Source organism: Anopheles coluzzii, chromosome 3, assembly GCF_943734685.1.
Source record: "Anopheles coluzzii chromosome 3, AcolN3, whole genome shotgun sequence".
Classification (NCBI taxonomy): Eukaryota; Metazoa; Arthropoda; class Insecta; order Diptera; family Culicidae; genus Anopheles; species Anopheles coluzzii.
In genome coordinates, this window is record NC_064671.1 from 28,948,089 (window position 1) to 28,968,686 (window position 20,598).

General features: G+C 47.2%; 1 protein-coding gene across 2 annotated transcripts; it reads right to left on the minus strand.

The window, feature by feature from the left end:
- Positions 1-11: 11 nt before the first annotated feature.
- On the minus strand, positions 12-20,362 carry LOC120960185 (uncharacterized). Of its 2 annotated transcripts, none has more exons than XM_040384209.2 (8): positions 20,203-20,362; positions 8,950-9,315; positions 3,487-7,520; positions 2,483-2,853; positions 1,411-2,411; positions 1,135-1,332; positions 597-740; positions 12-525 (listed from the first exon to the last, which is right to left on the minus strand). In XM_040384209.2, the coding sequence occupies exons 2-8, from the start codon at positions 9,094-9,096 to the stop codon at positions 346-348; spliced, it is 6,075 nt and encodes a 2,024-aa protein (XP_040240143.2). In that variant the 5' UTR covers positions 9,097-9,315; positions 20,203-20,362; the 3' UTR covers positions 12-345. The 2 variants fall into 2 exon arrangements, with proteins under 2 accessions (XP_040240143.2, XP_040240142.2); XM_040384208.2 differs by lacking the exon at positions 20,203-20,362 and adding an exon at positions 14,346-15,461.
- Positions 20,363-20,598: the final 236 nt, after the last annotated feature.

The following is a 20,598-nucleotide window of genomic DNA, read 5'->3' on the forward strand; positions in this document are numbered from 1 at the left end:
GGTCACGCTGAAAGAATTGAAAGGGCTGTGTTTTATTGAACTCCTCTTCTGACGAGACACATCAATCTGTGTGATCTCGTTGGGTTATACATAATTCAAAAAACTGCTTGCTAGCTGTTTTATTTATTCTTCTCTTTGTAATTAGCACATACTTTCTGTACTATTTTCCTATTAACTTTTGCTTCTTCCAACAGCCCATTTTTCCATTTTAAGTTCTAACGAAGTAACTCCTCGACGGGGGATTTATTTCTCTCGCCGGGGGAGTTGCACTAATTCGTTACAGATTCCTGTTGTATGCTCGCGTTAGTCTTGTAAGCTCTATGGTGTATAGTTGTGAAAACATTTTCAATGGCAGTAGTTACACTTCGGATGGCACTTGATCCCGTTCACCCCGCACCGACAGCCACCGGACGTATCACCTTTACCGGCCGGTCCCCAGCGATGGCCGCGCGTTACCCAGCAAATTTCCGTCTTGCACATCGAGCACTTGAGCCAATCGCAGCCCCATTTCTTCATTACTATCACCTGCGGGGAAGTATGGGGAAAGGGAGGATATAGATTCTTAGAGTTGGAGGCTTTCAATCCTTCAAAGTTACCTGACAGGTGGGACAATTCAGTGCTTCTCCCTTCTCGATCATCTCCTGCAGCATTGCTTTGGTGCGTCGCGCCTCTAAGTTAGTATCACAGTCACTGTTCATCCGGTCCTGGTACTGTTTGCAGTCGAGCCCGTCGTGAATAACCTGTGCGGTGATTAAATGGTGGAGTGTCGTTAGTGTTGGATAAACAAGAACTATCAAGGGAAGAACCTTCAGACAGGTTCACATTGTTGGGACATCTGTGGGATATCAATTGTTAGATGTCTGTGGCTTGTTTTAAGTAAGCGGTTAGGTCCAAAGAGCCAATAAGTTGCAACAGAGAGCCAAGGAGAGCAACCCTGACAAGGAACCTTCTGAGCTCTGAGTTCTTAGTATGAATTACCAAAAATTATGATAGTTCAGGATTTTTAAACTCTTAGGTTAATGTATCTTAAGATTCTTCAATTTCTAATTACTTGAGTCTTTAATTATTTAACACTTTTCAAAGATTGGTGATTCTGAAGACTGAAGAGACTTGATTCGTGATTCGATGACCTACCCGGCACGTCAAACAGTTGACAATCCGGCAGACGGGACACTTGAACTGGTTCACATTGTCCTCGTAGATGCACCAGCCGCGGCAGTTCGGCGTCCGGCAGTGGAACGTGTTGTCGATCGTGCTTTCCGCCTGCTGGATCGATTTGGCAAGATGCGCCTCGTACAGCTCCTTGCTGACAAGAGCCTTGATTTCGCGTTGCTGTCCAAAACCACAGGAAATGAAAGTCGGTTTAGAGTAATCGCAACTGTGAATGCTCCAAAAGCACCCCCTTATTACCTGTATAACACTTTCACAGCTGTAGACGGCGTCACTGTACGGGCAGCGTATTGCCGCATCCTCGCTGTACTGGATCGTGCTGATCAGGCACTGCTTGCAGAAGGAGTGCAGACAGTCCCGCAGCACGATGCCCTCGTACGGTTGAAAGGCACCGAAGCAGATCGGACACTCGAATGGTTCGATGTTCGCAATTAGATCCGCATTGTCCAGATTGACCAGCTCGGTGTAGTGGTTGGGCGTCACGTCCGACCCATCCTCGGGCAGGGCGAGCCCGTTGCGACCGAACCGGACGGCGGACGCCTTCTCGCCGGACGAACCCTTCAGCAGCACCGCCCGCACGATCGGGCTGGCCGTCGTGATCATGGGCCGTTCCGGTTTAACCATGCCGCTCGAGTTGGGATTGAAGTTATCGACGCCCCGGTACTGGCTGCGGGTAATGTTGGGACTGCGGTGCGTGGCCAGCGCTGTCATCACGATGCGGCTCTGTTCCGGCACCTGGATGTGCTCCGGTCGGATGAGATCGGTGGTGCGAGGCTTCGGAACGGGCGGGGAACATGTTGCCAGGGAAGGCGCTTGTGGCGGTACGAGCGTCGGCGGACCCTTACTCTCATCGTGCAGTATGTTGAAGATGTCGGACGATTTGCGATTGGACGAGATGCGATTCAGATCGTTCCGCGTCTCGATCGGTGGGACGCGCAGCTGCACGTGCATCGTCGGCTCTTTGGTCCTGCGTTCCGGCGCGAGCGGTGGCTGCTGATCGAGATAGCGGGTCAAATCTTCCGGCGTCACGGTGATCTGTTCGACGGGAGACGGAGGGCGGAGGTGGCTTGGTCGGGCCTCGGAACATGCCGCACACCCGGGACGATCGAGTGGGTTTATCAGGGTGCACATAGGGCAGGCCCATCCGGGCTCACTGGCGCTGGACGTATTCTCCACTGCGATTTCGCACTTTGGCACAGTAACAGCAGTTCTTGGTGCAGCTTTAGGGAGTGCTGTAGCACCTGGAAGGTAAAGATACCTCATTACACCAATTCCTTCTCTCTAACAGTTCCAACTTAGAGCAAACACTTACCGAGCACAGTTTCGTCGTTCTGTGTGTCCGAATGCTCACCGTCCGATTCGGACGATACGGACAGGAGCTTGATCTCGGCACTGCTAAAGTTTTGCTGCTTCAGCAGCGGTGGCTTAGGATCTTTGGCTGGTATGGCCGCCTGTACAATGTACACAAACAGCGTCCGATCGCTCGTCTGTATACCGTAATCGTAGAGTGTTCTAGCGTCATCGTCTAGCGGTTGATCGTCACAACGCCAGCGTTGCACCGCCACCGGTATTTGATACTCGTTGCACAGTTTGGCCTTCAGCTGAGCGAGGGTCGCGAAGGCAGCCAGCGTCATACGGATTGGTCCCTTGTGTGAAACCTTATCATCGATGTAAACGTTTAAACTGGAATGCAATGTGAAATAGAGCAAGTCGAATTAGACGATTCTTAGCAATTAGTGACTCATGAAAAGTCAAGTATATTGAAAGATCAATGAAGCTAGAAATTGATCTAATTTAGCGATCTCATAAGATTCGTAACATCGCTCACTTTATCTTATACATTTGGCATACTTTCTTGATTATTTATGCTTCAATATGTCTCAACAAAGAGTAAAAATAATAACGTATGACACTAAGCTTAATAGACTCCATAAACGTATGCAAGTTGTATAAGTTATGGCAATAAATCTTCCAATCCTGTAAATGATGCTTTATTAAATCTTCGGAATCTCAAAATATTATTCACAGATATTTACAGATTTTCTTTCAGTTGAACTACTTGCTTCAGTCTTTACGCCTTTATGTGCCTCAACAAAGAACAAGGCATCAACCGTAGACTTTATGCCTTAGAGATTCCAGAATGTATGCAAACTGTATAAGATAAGTTGAGTATGCTTCAGAATTATTGTAAGAAACTAAGAATTTACGAGTGTTTTGAAGATCGATAAATTCCCAACATCTAGACCTACTTTTGTTCAATCGGAATCATTGAAGATCTCAAGACTTTCCCACCAAAACGTCTATCAACACACCTACCTTATATCAGTCAAACTTCCCGACGACGAAGAGTTCGGTCTACCCGGGCTTTGCCGCGTCACCGACAGGGACACCTTCATCCTCGCCAGATCCATCGCCAACTCGGCTGCCCGATCGTGCGCTCCCTCGCCGATCGCTTGCTCCAGATTCCGCAGCAGCTTGTTCAGCGCCAGCGTACCCGTCTTCCCGATACTGTTCGGTGTGTGCAGTAACGTGCTGCGGAAACGGTCCACACCCTGCTGCGATCGTAACTGGACGGAGAGTTGCTTTAGTTTTTCATCCTGCTGCTGCTGCTGCTGCTTCTCCATCAACGACTTGCGGTGACGATCCTGCAACCGTGGGGATAGTGGAACACCCGACGGTCTTGGAATTGAACTGAGCGGCTGATCTTGGTGAGGCTGACGCGTTCCTGCCGCCTTTGCAAACTGCTGTTCGTCCATCGGTTCGACGTGCAGCGCCTGCACATCGTTCGTGAGCACCAGCTGGGAGGCAGCAGGTGGTGGTGGTGGCTGTTGATTGATCTCAACGACCGTGGCTGGAATTGTGCCCCGCAAGCTGTCCTGATTGATGATCTTACCCTCAGCATCGGACGTACGTCTTGGGAACGATGTCTTCCTGATTGCACCCGTGTTTGGCGAAGAAATGGGCGCTAGCTCTACAGTTGGCACCGCTGGAGTCTTCTGTTCTTTCCCAACACTATCCTCCGGTATTGCAGCCGCTGCCGCTGGTGATGTCGCTTTCCGTGCCATCAGCGGACTGCTCACCCTTCTCGCCGGCACGGGACTAAGGCTCTTCGTGCTGATCGGTATACCCGAGGTTAGTCCATTTTTGCGCTGCACCAGCGGTGAGTCACGCTTCAGACTGCTGCTGCTGCTATTGCTGGGAGGTTTCTGCACGACCGGGTACTGTTCCGCCAGCGCTTTCGCGTTCATCGCACGGATCATCTCGCGCAAGCGTTCCTTTTCCTTCTCGAGCGCTTCCAGATCTTGCTGCTCTTTGGTTTTGGGTGGCGGTGGTTGTTCCGGCTGTTGTTCCGGCTCCACCACTGCCCCAAAGCGGGCAATGCGAGCATTACGTATTTCTTCAATGTTAACACGATCCTTGGGAGAGTACGGCTTGCTGAGTGCTCCGTAAACGGGATCTTCCTTCTCGGTGGTCGGTTCCGGTGAGGCTAGTGGAGCCACTGGGCCGTTGCTGGAGTGACACTCTTTCAGCTTTTGATCATCAAACTTATTACTACCTCCATCGGTAACGGCAGTAACGGTAGCAGTAACTCCATTGTAGCCCTCAGGGATGGCATTAAAGTTCCGATACATTGGCCCTGACGCAGTAGCGCCCTCTGGATGAACGGTCCGGTTCATCAGACTCTTGACGCCCATTTTGGGTGATGCCATCGGTTTCGTTTGGCCGTAGCTTGGCTTTCGCTGTACAAGCGAGGCACGATCGTCACCGTTCACCATCAGTGTACCGTTGGTGGCTGGGACGGCTGTCTGAGGTTTTGGCAGGAAGTACTTCAACCCACGTTCCGCTTGCTTGTCGTTCACATCGACACCGTTTGTCTGCGCTTTCTTCACCTCGGGGATGGGACGTTTTAGCGGATGGTTCGGTCTTAGTGGTGGCTCTTCCAGGATGCTTAGCTTACTGTCGTACGGTTTGATGCGCTCGCACGCCTCACAGATGATGCGCCAGTTCGGGTTTTCCAGCGTGCAGTATGGACAGGTCCACAGGCCTAGTAGGTTCTTGTCGCTGCCCGTTTTTGCGAGGCCATTTGTAGCAGTTGTTGGTGTTTGTGTTGGCGTCATAGTTGGCGCTTGTGTTGGCGTCGTTGTTGTCGTCGGGTTCGCGGTCTGTTGCTGCGAACTACCATTCACAATCGATTGTGTTGGAGCCGGTTTCTCACTAATCCTGGTCACGGCAGCAACGGAAGGTTGTGTTGTTGTCGGCGGAGACGCTTTAGCCGAATCTACGCCAAAATAATCCTTCCTCGCGGCAAACGAACTGCACGCCGCTACCTTACCCGCCACCGGGACGCTCGTTGCCTCAAACTTTGATATGAGCTCTTTGGTCGATTTCTGCTTGTCGGTCGGTGCCTCTAGCGACTGTGTGCCACCGTACCCGTTGTGCACGATCTCGGCCGCCTCCCGATCAAGCTCACTAATGCTCGGTATGCCAATGGCCGACCGACGCTTCTCGGCGTCCCGCTCACGCCTCTTGGTATCATCCGACTTTTCCGTAATCTTCGCAAACAAGTTAAACTTTCCCACACCACTACCACTGGTAAGGGAAGAGGATGGACTTCCAGCGGATGAGTTCGTACCACCTGCTTCTGGATGTAGCAGCGAGTTCCGACAGTATCCAACTTCTGGTAGATCATCAGCTACACTCTCTTTGGCGCTCTTTCGCTTCTCGATCGTTTTGAGCACAATATCGCGTTTAAAGGGCAACGAGCTTTCCTGATGTCGCATCCCAGATATTGGCCGCTTGTACCATGGTCTTGGAGAGATCGGTGATGTCGGTGGCACAGGTTGTGCCGGTTGGTTCTGTGCGTTTGAAGAAGACTTGGCGCTTGCCATCGCTTCAGCGTACAGGTAGTCGTGGATTGGAGATCGTGTCCCATTCGCTCGATTGAACCGTTCCTCCATCTTCATCACATCGCAACGATCATCGTTTGTGGGAGTGGGTGGCGTTTCGGGTGCTTTCACCTGTGCCTGCACCTTGCGGATGTTGTCGATGAGCTGCTGCTTCTGCTCCTCGGTAAGTCCACCGGGTGGAGCCCGTTCCTCGGCGATGTTGGGCAGTGGAGAAAGCGGTCTTATGTACGGTAGAGGCATGATGAGCGTTGGCTCCTGTATTCGAGTGCTCTCCTCCTTGACGCTTAGTGATATGGGTCGTCCCTCGATGATGGCTTTAATTTCACGATCCTCAAGCAGGCTCGTGCTGGAGGACGCTTCGTTCAGAGTGGATTGGGTAGTCGCCGTCGGTGATACTGCTGGTGGTGCTGGAGCGGGTCGTTTTTTGCGCGTTAGTGTCGAACCGGGCGAGAGTGTCCTGTAGGTGCCCGGTGTGCTGGAGCGTGTAAGAGTGCTGATTGAGGAAGACGCCGTTTCGGAACGGTCCAGCGATAGTGGCGGCGGTGGTGGTGCACGTCTCTTGCCCTTCACGTGCACGTACGCACCGGCTCGGCGATCCTTGGAGCTATCACTGACCGTACGTCGATGGCGTCGGGCGGTGGTTGGATCACCCGGGAGCTGCTGAAACTCTCCACCTGGGTTGGCAGGAGTGCTTTCCCGGTGACCTCCACTCGGCAGACTCAGCTCGGTGTACACCGTCCGCTGGCTGGTCCGCGTGAGTGTAGCTCCGTCCGCCCTTGCCGGACTGTCGCGCAGACTAGCGAACAGGCGGTACTTCTTGCGCAGCGTCAGCTCGTACTTGCGATCAAGCTCGCGGGCTCGCTCCTGCTCCGTACACCGGCGCTTGTAGCTATCCGTGTACGGACCGGGCTGTATCGTACGCCGACTGGCCGCTGGATTTGCGAGTGCCGCTTCGTAAAAGTTCGGCGCAACAAACGCAAACCCGTTCGTCGCAATGCTCAGGATGCTGTCGCAGCTCGAACTTTTCGAAAGATTGTTACAATCGATCACTGGCCCAGGGCTGGGCGAAGAGCTGTGCGTACCGTTGCTGGTGGCCGACTGGCTGGCGGTGTCACCCCCAGTTGACGGTGTGTTCGATGCTTTGCTGCTCGTGCTGTCGATCGTGCGCCGACTCGCAATCGTACCACTTCCGGCGGTGCTTACGTCGGCGGAGGTGGCGCTCGCTGAAGGCGTTCGTCCGCTCGAGCCTACACGTCCAGGGGAACCGTCCAACTGTCGACTGCGACGGTCGTGCAGTTCCGGTGCGACTGCTGAACCGCTGGCGCTGCGTGCGAGCGCACGTGACTCATCCCGGCGGAACCAGCGGAAGAATGACTGAAAGCCACCGCCACCGCTGCCGCTGCCTGCCGTCTCGGAACAGCGGGAGTCGGGCACATTTTTGGACTAAAAATAAATTAGGCAGCGAGGCACAGAAAGAGAGCAGAGGGAAGAAGGTGAAATTAGAGAAAAGTAAAGTGGCTGAGTGTGTGTGTGTGTGTGTGTGATTGTTTGTTCGGTGGTGTTGGATTGTAGCAAAACGAGCTCGGAAAATGTGGAAGCGATACAAAGAAAATCACATCGTGTGGAATGTGGATGGATTGTCTAAATGAGGGTCTACGATAAAGCATCGATTAGAGGTAGCATGAAATGGAGTATGAAAATTTTAGGTTCCTTGGCTCAGTTTGTATCTCTTTATGGCTAATAGTACAATAATGAATTGAACTCCATAGACGCATGTTATGAGACGCATGAAAGCATGTTAAGACAATTTATTTTAATAGAAGCGTATAGTTCTTCATTGGGAAATGAGTTATCTTTCGTTTAATGTATAAAACATCTTATTGTATCGTGTTTTTGAGTAACCCTACGTCAAAATCTAATAATTCTAGTTGGTTATCATGTTCTGTCTGTTTGGTCCTAAGACACACGGCTCACCTGGTGTATGCAGAGTCGGAGATACAGTCCTTTTGAAATTTAACTGTTTTTGGAGCAGATTGTTTAGGATTTTTCCACATAAATTTTAGGGGAAATTAATCATCATCAATCACATTTTTACAAATATTTGAGTTGTGGTGACAATAAACCGTATATTTGATGTAAGCTCCACTCTCTCCACTGCCTATAGAGTCTTTTTGCGAGTTATGCAGTTAATACATTCCCAAGAAATTAGCCTAACTTGAATAACTTTGTAGGTCAAACATTACCATCACACATTTAAGTGGATTTAGATATTTAATAAATTATTGAACTTGAAGAAAACTTGCATATTTTCTCTAAATTATTTTTTTAAAATCTCAGTAAAAAAAACAACTTATGTAGGCAATGTAGGCCAAGAAAGGTTAAATTTGGAAAATCGTGTACCTCAGAAATTGAGAACCGCGTTACTTGGGAGTACAGTGTAATACAGTGTAAGCAACTTAAATTAATATATTTTATGCATTGAATGATACATAATGGCCTTCTTCTGCTGATAAATACAATTAGTGGTTAAATTAGTCTGTTCTTTTATCTTTTATATCCCTATCTTGTCGTGTTGTTTATGTGATAATTATTGGGTAATGATAAAAATGACCATTAAGACAAATTATCTTGATATGAAACTCATCGCTTAATTGTAAATTAAACATGTAAATTTCAACATGTATATATGAATAACTATAACCAAACACCAAATTGTCATTTACACATTCTCGCGACCTCTATTCGCACCTTAATAGTGGGCAACCTTTTCCTAAGGTGGAAAACGAGCACTTCCGTACCAAGAGTGTGTAATGAGGGAGGTAATGGAAATGATTTGTAACGCATTTGTTTGCTGTAAATAATTGCCTCTTACCTGCACCGACGGTTTTGACTTTGACTTGGGCGTTCTGCCGGCGTCTTCAGCCCTTCTGTTCCGGTTCCCGTTGCCGCTGCTGCTGCTGCTCCCACCGGCGTACGCGTTCACAAGCACTTTGGCACCACCATTGGATTGGCGGTTCATATTACACGCGAATCCGTCGTTCTGTCGAGTTATCCCCCCTTCGACGAATCAAGGAGGTGCATTATTCTATTAAGCCACGCACACTTGAGACGGTTGCGCCGTTCGCGCTAGTCTGCGGGATTCTGCGCGATAAACACACGCGCGATTGCGTCAATTTGGGTTGTTTGTGGTGCTGCCTTCAATCAAACCTCGAGTGCGTTTGTCCCTTTCGGTAGCGGTCTATATCAACAGAAGGGAGAAGATCGTACAAAATGCATCAATTGGAGTCTTCTGGTGGCGACGAACCTAACGGCAGCAGCATGTGTGATAAAGATTTCGACTAATAACCGACAACCTTCGTTAACCTTTCGGGAAAACGGTGTGGACGTCTCGTGGGAAACATGTCGTAGCAAGCAAGCACAAAACAAAAGCACAACGCACGTGTGCTAAATTTAAAATCCTCCAGATCGCTTACTTATGAGTAATCTGTGCGTCTCTTATGCGCCAAGTGATCAAATGGGCGGAAAATACGCCACGATCTTTGCTTCGTTCGCTGCAAACCCGACCCGGAGTTCGATGTACTGGCTGCGCTGCGCGCACCCAGACAGTGATTTATGACCCAACAGAACCGGGCGGACAGAACGAACGACTCCAGCGTCCAAAAGCCCGGATCTCAGGTCGGCCGGTCGCATCGATCGTTATGTCGGATGCATAAGATCTCATATCCTGAATCATCAGCACGAATCATCGTCATGATCAGTGCACGACAGGCGTATGAGAGAATCCGGCTCAGCTTATGCACGTCGTGGCCCAATACTAGAGCTCGCCGTAAAAAAAAGATACGCTGGCGCATACCACAAGCATCGTATAACGCATCTCTGCACATACCGCGCATACGCATCGTTCCGAAAACGACGAACAGTTCCAATGCGGCAGTGGGAGCGAACAGGAAAAATACATTCGTGACACATTGCATTTGCGGGGTGTGCCAGCGTGCCTGCGTATGGCTCAGGCATGGGAAAAACTCGGCGACGGTGCAATGAGTCGTAAAAAGAACCCATCTCCCTTCCCTTTTGCTTTCCCACACCATCGCAAACGGTGGGACAGTCGGTTTCGAATGACTTTGGACGCGCGCGCGGACGGTGAAGGCACAAACGAACGACGAGCAAACGAGGCGACAATGTTTAATTATAAATTACCAAATGCAGGGATTTTTGCTTATGCTGCAATGTTGGTGAGGTTTTTGGTGACTTTTTCGCTCCTTTTCTTTTTCGCTGCTTCTGGGAGGGAGGTTGTTGCAGCGAGTGGGGCAATTTGTTTTGAGGTTTGCTTCCACATTCGTGCCTTGGCTGCACTTCTTGAAATTTGACGAAATATGGTTCAGTTAAGGTGGAATAATGCTTTTGATGTGGTTTGTGTTTTCTTTATACACTGAATTTCACAATTTAACACTGTTTAGTTTTTGCAAATGTAACAGATTGAGTTTCCGTTTGTAGAAATAATCAGTAACAGTTGATCAAACGCTAAACAGTACAGATACAGTTTTATACTTAATTGGGGTAGAATCAATGAAGGCAGTGGTCGGCAAAGTAAACATTTTGACATTCTTCAATTTTATGTGCATAAGTCTAAAACTGTATGACATGAAGAGAACAATTTCATAGCATTTCTTCATGTTTTAACTACAGAAAGCAATATTTTGGGAGACATTAAGTTTCGTTATGCCAATGAATTGTACTTCTTGCAAGCATCAAAATGCTTAAGCTGGCAGTGAAAGCAAAGGCATTTTCACAATTTATATAAGGCAACTAATTTGTCCAAGAAAAAATCGAATAGCATAAATACTTGTGCAGTGATTCGATTCTATTCAATGCAATTCGATTGTAGCTTTTCAAATGAAGGAAATCTGTTTTATTGGAATATTTTTTAGTGTAGAGTTCAAAAGCCTTTTTAATGATGGCAAGTAGCTAAATGATGTGAAGTTTAACATTTGTCTTTTCCTATTCTCTTGGCCACCATTCTGTGTTGTGTTACAGTTTGAAGCTTCTTAATTTCGCTTACATTTACTAACAGGAATGGATTGCAATAGCTACCATAACCGGTAATATTAAATGAAATAAAATGTGCGCCAACCCCTAGCTTAGACCATCCCGAAAGCTTCACCTGATTTATTTACTCTATCAAGCGTGCGATTATAATATGTGTGCGTACACAAACCTGCCGCGCCCTTCATCGATCAATCGATCATTTTGGGATGGACAAACAAATAATCGGCTATTTGCATTAGAATTTCAACTTCAATCTACAGATCGTCCACAACACGATCGGCATGAAATTGGGTGTAATTGCCAGCCAGAAAAATCGAACACTTGTTCGGCCTTGTTCGGAGCAGACGCGTCTTATAACACCATTCTGCTCGTTCCAAAAGTAGCCCATGTCCATGGGCAACAAGATCTAAACAACGTCCAGTACTTCATCCCCAGTAAAATCCCCACGAAAGCCGACCCCATTTGCTGCCCATTGTAGCTTAGTGCCGTTGCAAAACATACGTAAATAGATACCACCGTAAACCGCCAAGGTTCGCATAAACCTCTGGCCACTCGAAACACGAAACTGGTCGAATTTGGAGCAACCGACGTGCAATGGGATGAATTGCAGCTGTGTTGCTACTACTGCTGCACAAATTGCACACGAGATCGAACCGCCTGATCCGATTGCTTTAAAATAGTTTCGAAATGAACATTTCCCAATCGGCCGGTGCAAACATTTTGCTGCAAACGTTTCTAATGGGCTTCTAAGGCCAAACACAGTGTCGACATTCCGCCTGCCGGATGCAGACCGAAAGATATAAATAATATCTCCCCTTTCTCAGCTAAGGGTAAGTCGCGCGGACTGGTCGAAGCAACACGATCACCTGGTTGAGCCGAGTGGGAGGAAGAGGCGTTAGAACAAGCCAAAACTAATTATCCAGCACAATTGGATCCACATGGTTGATTGCCCAACCAGGGCGCTCCGTGGGTTGGTGGTTTTCTAATGGATCCGTAACTCAACGCAAGTACATTGAAATACGCTGACAGTGGTGTACACGTGAGTCCACAGTCTACCCGTATATCCCGTATTACACTACACCTTCGCGTAAAGTCCAGCCCCTCAGGTGTGATTGAAAACTTGTCTCCCGTCAGCCGAAGCAGCTTGTTAGTAGGGAACGTCCGACCACTGCACGTGGTCCATGTTCGAGTGGCAATTAAAGTCAGTTCACAGCACACCAATCCCACCAAACCACGGTTAATCGGCATCGGATGCATTAGGCCGAGAAGGGGACCGAGAATGTAAAGTGAACGCCATAAACCCAAACTGCACACGGCCAACGCTTTGAAGGGGAGGAAGGTCATTGCATGCGTTGACAGTTTCACGTTCCATTTCCTGGTATTTTGAAGGGAATCTTCTGGGACTATTGAGAGACTTTAGAGTGTTGTAGTTAAGAGTGGTATAGAATAATGCTAGTGTTGGGTTTCATGAATCTTTCGTTGAGATTCATTCATATGAATCTTTAGTGATGAGTGATTCGAATTTTGATTCATGAATCTCTAAACATTCACGAATCTTCAAAGATTCCTGAATCTTCAAAGAATCAAGAAGCTCTGAATATTCACGAATCTCTTAAGATTCCTGGATCTTCAAAGAATCAAGAATCTTTACATATTCATGAATCTCTTACGATTCATGAATTTAAATGATACATCCATTAAAATTCATACATCTTCAAGGATTCACAATTCATGATTCATGGCATGATGTACATTGTTACGCCAAGAAGAATAATAATAAAAAGCTCAAGCTTTATGTATATGTCGACATATGTATCCTACGGAGGCGATCTCGTGGTACAGTTGTCAACTCGTACGATTTAATAATATACCCGTCATTGGGTTCAAGCCCCGAATGGATCGTGCCATACCTCAATCACTGACAGCCAAGTCCACAAGTGGTTGACCACAGAGGTCTTGTCCGACAACGGTTGTTGAGCCAAAAGAAGAAGAAGAAGATGTATTCCTTGAGATTCATGAATCTCTCTACAGTCGTTAATCTTTCGTGAGATAAGAATCTATTGCAATTCATGAATCTTTGCAAACGAGATTCAGATTTATTGAATCATTCCTAAGATTTAAATAGATTCTTGAATCTGAATCAGATTTACCCAACAATACTTAAAACGATCGATAAACTTGCTTAAAATGGAAGAATTTTGCAGACTTCTGCTGAAGAGACAGAATTACCGAAAATCTTCAAGTAATTGCCGGCTATTTGCCTACCAATGCCACACATGTTTATGTGTATTTCGTCTTAATTGTGTTTGAAACGATCGCATCGCTAAAAAACCGCATCTTATGCAGATCGTTCAACTTGTTTGCCCAAATGCCCGCAACAGCCTCTTTTAGGTTAATAGCCGTGAAGAGTAAACAACGGACAGCTTCTTCCTATACGGGATCTGCTTCTCCGTTCCACAAGATTTGATCCCGCACACAGAAAGTGAGAAAGACATAGTGAGAGCGAGCGAGTTCAACATGATCTGTTGATCTACATGATCGTTCGGCCTCCACCGTGTCTCGCTGGGGCTTCAGACAGCTCAAACAAGCAATTACTCAAGCAGGAGAGGCGTGACGGCGCGACCAGCTACGCGAGCTTCCGTTCAATATTAATATAATTTGATGTCATCACACCGCTGCTGCTGCTACTACTACCCCCGGGGTCGGCACATCCACTGTCTTTCTGCTGGAAAACTGTGGGTTTGTGAGGGATGGAAATTTGCTCGCCAGTTGTTGCATATCCGGTGTTTGCGTGCGACACCGAGAGAAAGGAAAGGTCTCCGAATGCGGTCGTTGTATGCTGCCGGGTTTTGAATAAATTGCACTAAATTACCAGGCACACACATACGTTCGCTCGCTGGAGCTGTCGGCCCGCGGGGGGCGGAAGACACACGAGAAAGTGCTCGATCGTGCTCGTGGCTAACAAGACTGATTTGACTGTAGCATCGAGCGAGATGAAGGAAAGATGCATTTAAAAATAATCTGTTGCAAACGCAGCCAAGTCATGGCGCCATAAATGCCCCTCCACACCACACTTCACTGCGTCAAAAACCTACGGTAAAAGTACGTGAAAAATGTGACTTTGAAAGCAACCATTCACACGAACGAACACAAAACACTGCGCGACACGACGCGTACGCTAATGAACAGATGAGTAAGCCGCTATTTATCACTTACACTTACACTGTACACAGAACGCAGCAAAGAAGGCTTAAAGGGCCGCGAAATGATTCAAATCGCGTCACCGCCTGATCTTGACCGCGTGCGCTCGAACGGTGGTGTTCAATGGTGCGGCTTCGGTGGCTTTGATATTTAATCCTGAATTCACTTTCACGCTTGATTCATGGGGCACTGGGACGGCCAACATCATGAGTGCTCGCGCGTAAATAAACGTACCAGTAGCACCGAACTTCTGAACCGTCGGAGGAGATGAGTTCAGTCGACAAAGAGTTGCAGAACACACACGCACTGTCACTTGAACCCGGGAGGGGACAAATCAACACACTATTTGCAGATCGCCTCCTTGACGGAAGCGATTTAGCAGATGGAAAGACGGCGATGAGATGGGATTACAAGCATCTTTTGTTTATTGCAACTCTTTTGCTGCTACTGTCACTACGCACACACATACAGCATGGGGAAAAACGATCGAGTAAGCGTTACTTTGTCGTCGTGAAGAGATTTTCCTGTCGTTCGCGCGTCTGTTTCACACGCACGACACTTTTGACGCACAAACACTCCGCTATTTTCACTTCACACTGAGATTGGGATTTTCCCGTTTTTCACTGACACTGACACGAACGAAAATACAAAGCTAACGGGCCATTGCACAGCCGTCCGTGCTGCCTCCCGGGACAGCCAGCACGATGTGTGCGTCTCTCTCTCTCTCTATTCACCTTGGTCGTTTTTCGCAGAATATTCACATTTTCAGACACATTCTTTCCACTTTTAATAACACAAAAAATAGGATATTTCAGATTGAACACTTTCTTTAAACAGTTATTCACACGACTAGTCCACTAATACACTTTTAGCAACAGTCTGATGAACGAAAAAAAAGGATTGTAACGAAAGAGGCCTTTGCCATTCCCTCAAACGGGAAAGGACCGTTTCGACGGGCGCGTGGTCGAATCGCGACTAGTAGCCGGCCGCAACAGACGAGCGTTTGAGTGAGTCCCTTTCTGTGAGATTGCGAAGCGGCGGACGGCTTTTTGGCAGCGGAAAACTTATAAATACTCTTACACCGGCGAACCCGAACCTCGGGTGGAAAATCGTCTCGCTTTCGGGTGCGTCTGTCGCGCTCAGGGGTGAGGGAATGAAGGAAAAAACGTTTGCCACAAATTAGGACGAATCGTTTGCAGTAGAGAAGGAAGGGGAGAGAGAGAGCAAATGGATGTTGAATAGTGAATGAGACAGTGCTGCGGGCTGCGGTAAACCAAATCCGACCGCGGCACCGTCAACGTGCACGACTTGATCGTTTCTTGTTGGATCGTTTGGCTGTTGGGTCTCGGTTGGAATAGTTTCCATCCCAGTGGGCCGCACGCGTTCTGTTTATACTTGATGCGTGTGGTGCGAGGGAAAGCACAACCAGAAAGCAAGCAAGAAGGAAACCCAACTCCGGCAAGCGCACGGGAGTACGATCATCATCGTGCGGGTTCAACAGTTTTCGCAACTGTTTCTGACCGGACGTTTGCGCGTCATTGCGTATTCAATCATTCCCCTTCAAAACAAAAAAAAAAACAAAAAACCTTTTCCAACCGACCGGGTGGGGTACCGTGTCGATGGATGTGCTGCAACGTGGTGCGGTTGAGGTAGGTACGAAAATCGAAACTCCATCGTCAGCTCCATTTTTGCGGTCAGCTCGATCGAATTGGGAGGTTTTGTTAAAAGCGAAAAACGATTCCTCTCTTGTACGTTGAAAATGGACGTCATTTGGGAGAGGAATTGGTTTCATGTTTCATGTGCATGATATACATTTCAAAGCACTCGAACGTTGACCTCATTCATTGCGATTGAAATGATCTAATAAGCCCTAATTAGTAAATCACATCATCATCAAGAGTCACCAAGGAATGCTCCAATACCCCCATCCAATCTCCCAACGACAGTGTACCCTTTTGTTTACTCTATTTCTCTTCTTGCTGCTCTCTTGTTGTATTAGATCTTGTGAACATCTCGTCCGAAATCCCAACCATCTCGACACAACTAAAACGTGACTGTTTATGTTTGCGGAACGAAGCGGCACACTCGTGAACGTCTTTAGTAAGTAGTAAACTCATGCTCACACACCGTCACAGCAACAGCTTTATCGTCGTGTGGTAGAAGCTGTAAGAGTGACTGCCATTGTACAGTGCACGGGACGCATCGACGCGATCGTTTCGTTTCGCAAATTGGTGACCATTAATAACAATAAAGGTAATGAATTTCATCACCCTCACGAAAGCAGCTCCTTGGCTGCTAGCCGTTTCCTCCCACGGCGTCTGTCTTCCCTCGGTTTCGAAGGAATCACCCCCACGAGTGGGTCACGATGTGTAGGAGTTTAAGTAATGATCTTTATTTTTGTGGCGCTGCACTCGCCCCGTTGCGTGTGTATATTCTATTTTCCCGATCTCAAAACGACGGAAGTAGGCGTAGGAGTTTTGTTGCATAAAAAATCGTTACTTTTCCCCAGAAATTTCGCAGAATTTGCAACTATCTCTTCACTTGTCTCCCACTCTTGCCTAACCGATGAGGATGTCTATCATCGGTTGATGCCGGCTGGCACTTGCGAGACTTTTTAGTGGCGGCGAAATTCGCATTTTCGTTGGCTGCCAAACTGTGATCGGCGGCGGCGATGGTGGTAGAACGGCTCTAACTCCGGCTCCGCATGGACGGAGAAATGTTTCGGGACAAAAATAGCAGTAGGAAATTCCGTTGGGTGGATTGATAAATTTGTTGAAAAAATTGATGATTGATCGTTTAATATTTACTGTTTTTTTCAAAATTAAATTTGAAAATAAATATTATCCATTTTTATAGAACTCGCCTCTAACCTACAAAGTTGGCGTATAATTATGGCATATTTATTCCTGTCTTTCTTGTTCAGAGTTTTTAGCACCTTGAATACGTGTTTTCATTGTACTGTTTTCGTCAGATGGGGGAAAGTGTCTTTATATTGATATATTCAAACAATTTGAATCACATTGCATTGAAATACTGAAAAATGATCATGAGAAGATCATCCTTACCTTACACTAATGAAACGTTAATTGCACCTTCAATAATAGTATCCAATGAGTTAGTGGACGAAATTTGACACCTTTATCAGTTGAACTCTAACCATGATGGCCAAAAAAGTGAAACAACTTCGTCCAGAAGCGTGTGCGATCAAAGAACGACACCTTCTAGCGTCTTAAACGGACTTCGTGCGGCACTTTGTGGACGTCGTATAAGACCATTCCGGCATCTATAACATTTTGGCACTATCAGACAACCACCAGAGCATATCAAAAAAGGCCTATTTCCGAATGGTCGACGACCCTTATCGACGAAAAGCTCCTAATTATGATGAAAATGAAAACCGAGGAAAATTCGTTTCATCGCAGCATTCGCTTGGCCAGGAGGTCGATGCAACCAGTCAAACAGTGAAATATTACCTGGAAAACATGCTACAAACATATCAGGAAGCAGAAATCGCTTCCACTGGCTTCACAGTGGCAAGCAATGACGCCAAAACTTAGTGCGATCGTTTTAGGCGAATTTTGGCGGCTTTTCCATATTACACCCAAGTCTGCACACCAGACTAACATTCACCAGCTGCATCCCAACGAACTTTTCTGGACTAAAATGATGCAAAAGTTCTTTTCCGTCTATTCTGTCACAAAAACCGAGGAGAAATTGATATGAATTGAAGGTAAATGTTAAAAAAAACATGTGTAGGCTTGACTTCGTCTACCAAATTCCGAACAACTGACGGAAGGGTGCTTGCAAGGTCATAAATTTATTTTTGCAATTAAGCTTAAATAATTACCTTTCAAAGGACGTAATTATTGTAGAAATAAATTATCTTTTATAGATTTATTTTTCTACAACCAGTCGAAAAAAGTCCTTTTTGAATTCTAACGTTATTTATTATACACTCATTCACGATTAATGAAAAAAAAAAATTAATTGCACTCTCCTTTGCACAGAATCCTTTAGTTGACTTCGACATTGACATCCATTGGATCCCAATTTTGACTCCGAAAATGGACTATTAAATTCACTTAATTATCAAATTGCATCCATTTAACATCTTCACCCGAACCTTTTTGTCGGATTTTTGTTCAACAATTAAATAATTGAATTTCCTTCCGAAAATGCCTTGTTGAACCATCAACTCCATCACAGATGAAACCAGCGACGAATGCCACATTTCAGCACGAACATCTTCTGCAAGACTGCTAACTTTCTAACCCACCCAATAGACGCGATTGGCTTTGCACCCCTCTTTCCACGCCGCGCTTGTTTATGAAGGTGCAAACAAGTGCGCTACCCTTTAACCTCTCGCACCAAAACCGATTGTGCGTAGATAGTTTTTTCTGTTTTGTTTTGCGCTTCAACCGTAACTGTGTTACTCCCCAGCGCAAGAATGGCGATGGATTGCGATGGTCAGTGGAGTCAGTCGGAAACGTAATCAATGAAAAAAAAAAAACACGGCTTACGTTAGTGCGCTTGCGGGGCCAAAGCGGGGACATATGGTCAATTAACGGTTTGCGGCATCGAAGTAGAAGAAGGAGAAGAAGCAAAAAAAAAAATACGAAAATAAAACGAACGAAAAAACATTGATCCCGCCCGATCGTATGGGACGGGGCCGGGGAGCATCGCCATGGTCTGTTTAATGTGTGTTTTCGTTTGTGTTTCTTTATGTGTTTCTACTCAAGGCAACACACGAGAACGGGAGCAGATACTTAAAACACAGACACACACAAACCATTGATCGTAAGCGCCGATCGTAAAAGACCATGCGTCGCCATGTGCCGAAAAATGAAACCCTTGTTCGACATTTTGGGAAATCCGCCGACTGTTGCATGCCACAATTCCACAATCCCCCTTGAAAACAGTACTGCCAATAGCAAGTCCGCAAGGCGTATGATTAATCGGCTCAATTAATCTATCTGTCAAAGGGGTGGAAAATGGCAACGCAATCGAAGGGAAATGTCGCACCACGCCACCAGCGGCGATCAGAATATTGGGAAAAATGTTTAAAAAAAAAGTTTGGTGCGTGAGATGTCCAACCGCTCATTTCCTGCGCTGATAGTTTCAGAAAGTTTAAAAATAAACTGCAGAAAAGTGGGAGCGCGACATCACACCAAACTATTCGACCACATGGTGTGTGGGACCACAGAGTGACCATTTCGCTTACAGCAAGGCGCGATGGCGATCGGCAATATCCCAAACACAACACCACACTCACAGGCAAGCGATGGGATGGGATCGCTTACGCCGTCCATGTGTTGGATCGGCTCACTAATTGTCCGTAACGGACCAGGACGGGCTGCGGCGATGCTAGGGTACGAGCGCGATTCCAATTACCGCTCAATTGCGCACCCCTGTTGGCGTGTGTCGATCGGTGTCAAATGGCGCACAATCGAACCCGTTTCAAAGAAGCCCCACGATTGCCATCGATTCTCCAAACACGCGCGTGTGTGTGTGTGTGTGCTCCAAATGGGTAGAAAGGTTGCACACCGCACTACGAAAAACCTCTTTAGATTTTCGCCAATTTTTTCCCCAAAGTTGTTCACTCATCGCGGGACTTTGCGGGTGGTCACTGTAAATTGTAAACAGTTCGTTAAAACGATGCCGGCGATGTGCAAAAAAAAACAAAAAAGAAACCGAAGAAAAGAACCGAGACCCCACTAAGAATATAAATTTAGCTATCGAGAGCCGGCCACCCAGCGGAACGCTGCTTGATGAGATGCGCTATCGCACGCGGTGATCACTAGCTTTTGGGGTTGTTGTTTCACTGTTCGTTTTAATTTTGCTGCTAAACATCACCATCCAGTATTGAACTATCACCTACCATGCCACACACACACACACACACACACACGCGATCGCACGAACTACACAAAGCGCGTTTATTTTGCGGGACGCACCGTTCCGCAACCCGGCACAAGAAGACGACGGGCCCGGGGCCAGATCCGCAACCGTTGGATGCTGCAGCCAAACTACTGTTGGCGCCTGCGAGAGAGCGCAACTTGGCTGCGTTCGCTCGTGTGCGCGCCCTCCTCGGCTGTCGTGCGTATACGCGCGGATCGCATCGGAGACGATCGGTTTTCGCGATCGTGAGGGGTTTCTTTTCTTTTTTCACTGTTTGCTTCATTACCTCACAGTGCTCTCCATTGCGCCGCTCCCTCCGATTCCTAACCACGTGCTTCCGTGCTGTTTCGCTGCTCGCGATCGTTCCGCATTGCAC

Bases quoted from the DNA above. Each gene is read 5' to 3' on its own strand.
- LOC120960185 (XM_040384209.2), bottom strand. From the start codon at position 9,096: ATGAACCGCCAATCCAATGGTGGTGCCAAAGTGCTTGTGAACGCGTAC. The intron at 2,854-3,486 runs GTAGGTGTGTTG...ATTGCATTCCAG, and splicing joins GGAAGTTTGACTGATATAAG to TTTAAACGTTTACATCGATG. The intron at 1,333-1,410 runs GTAATAAGGGGG...GGTTTTGGACAG, and splicing joins GCTGTGAAAGTGTTATACAG to CAACGCGAAATCAAGGCTCT.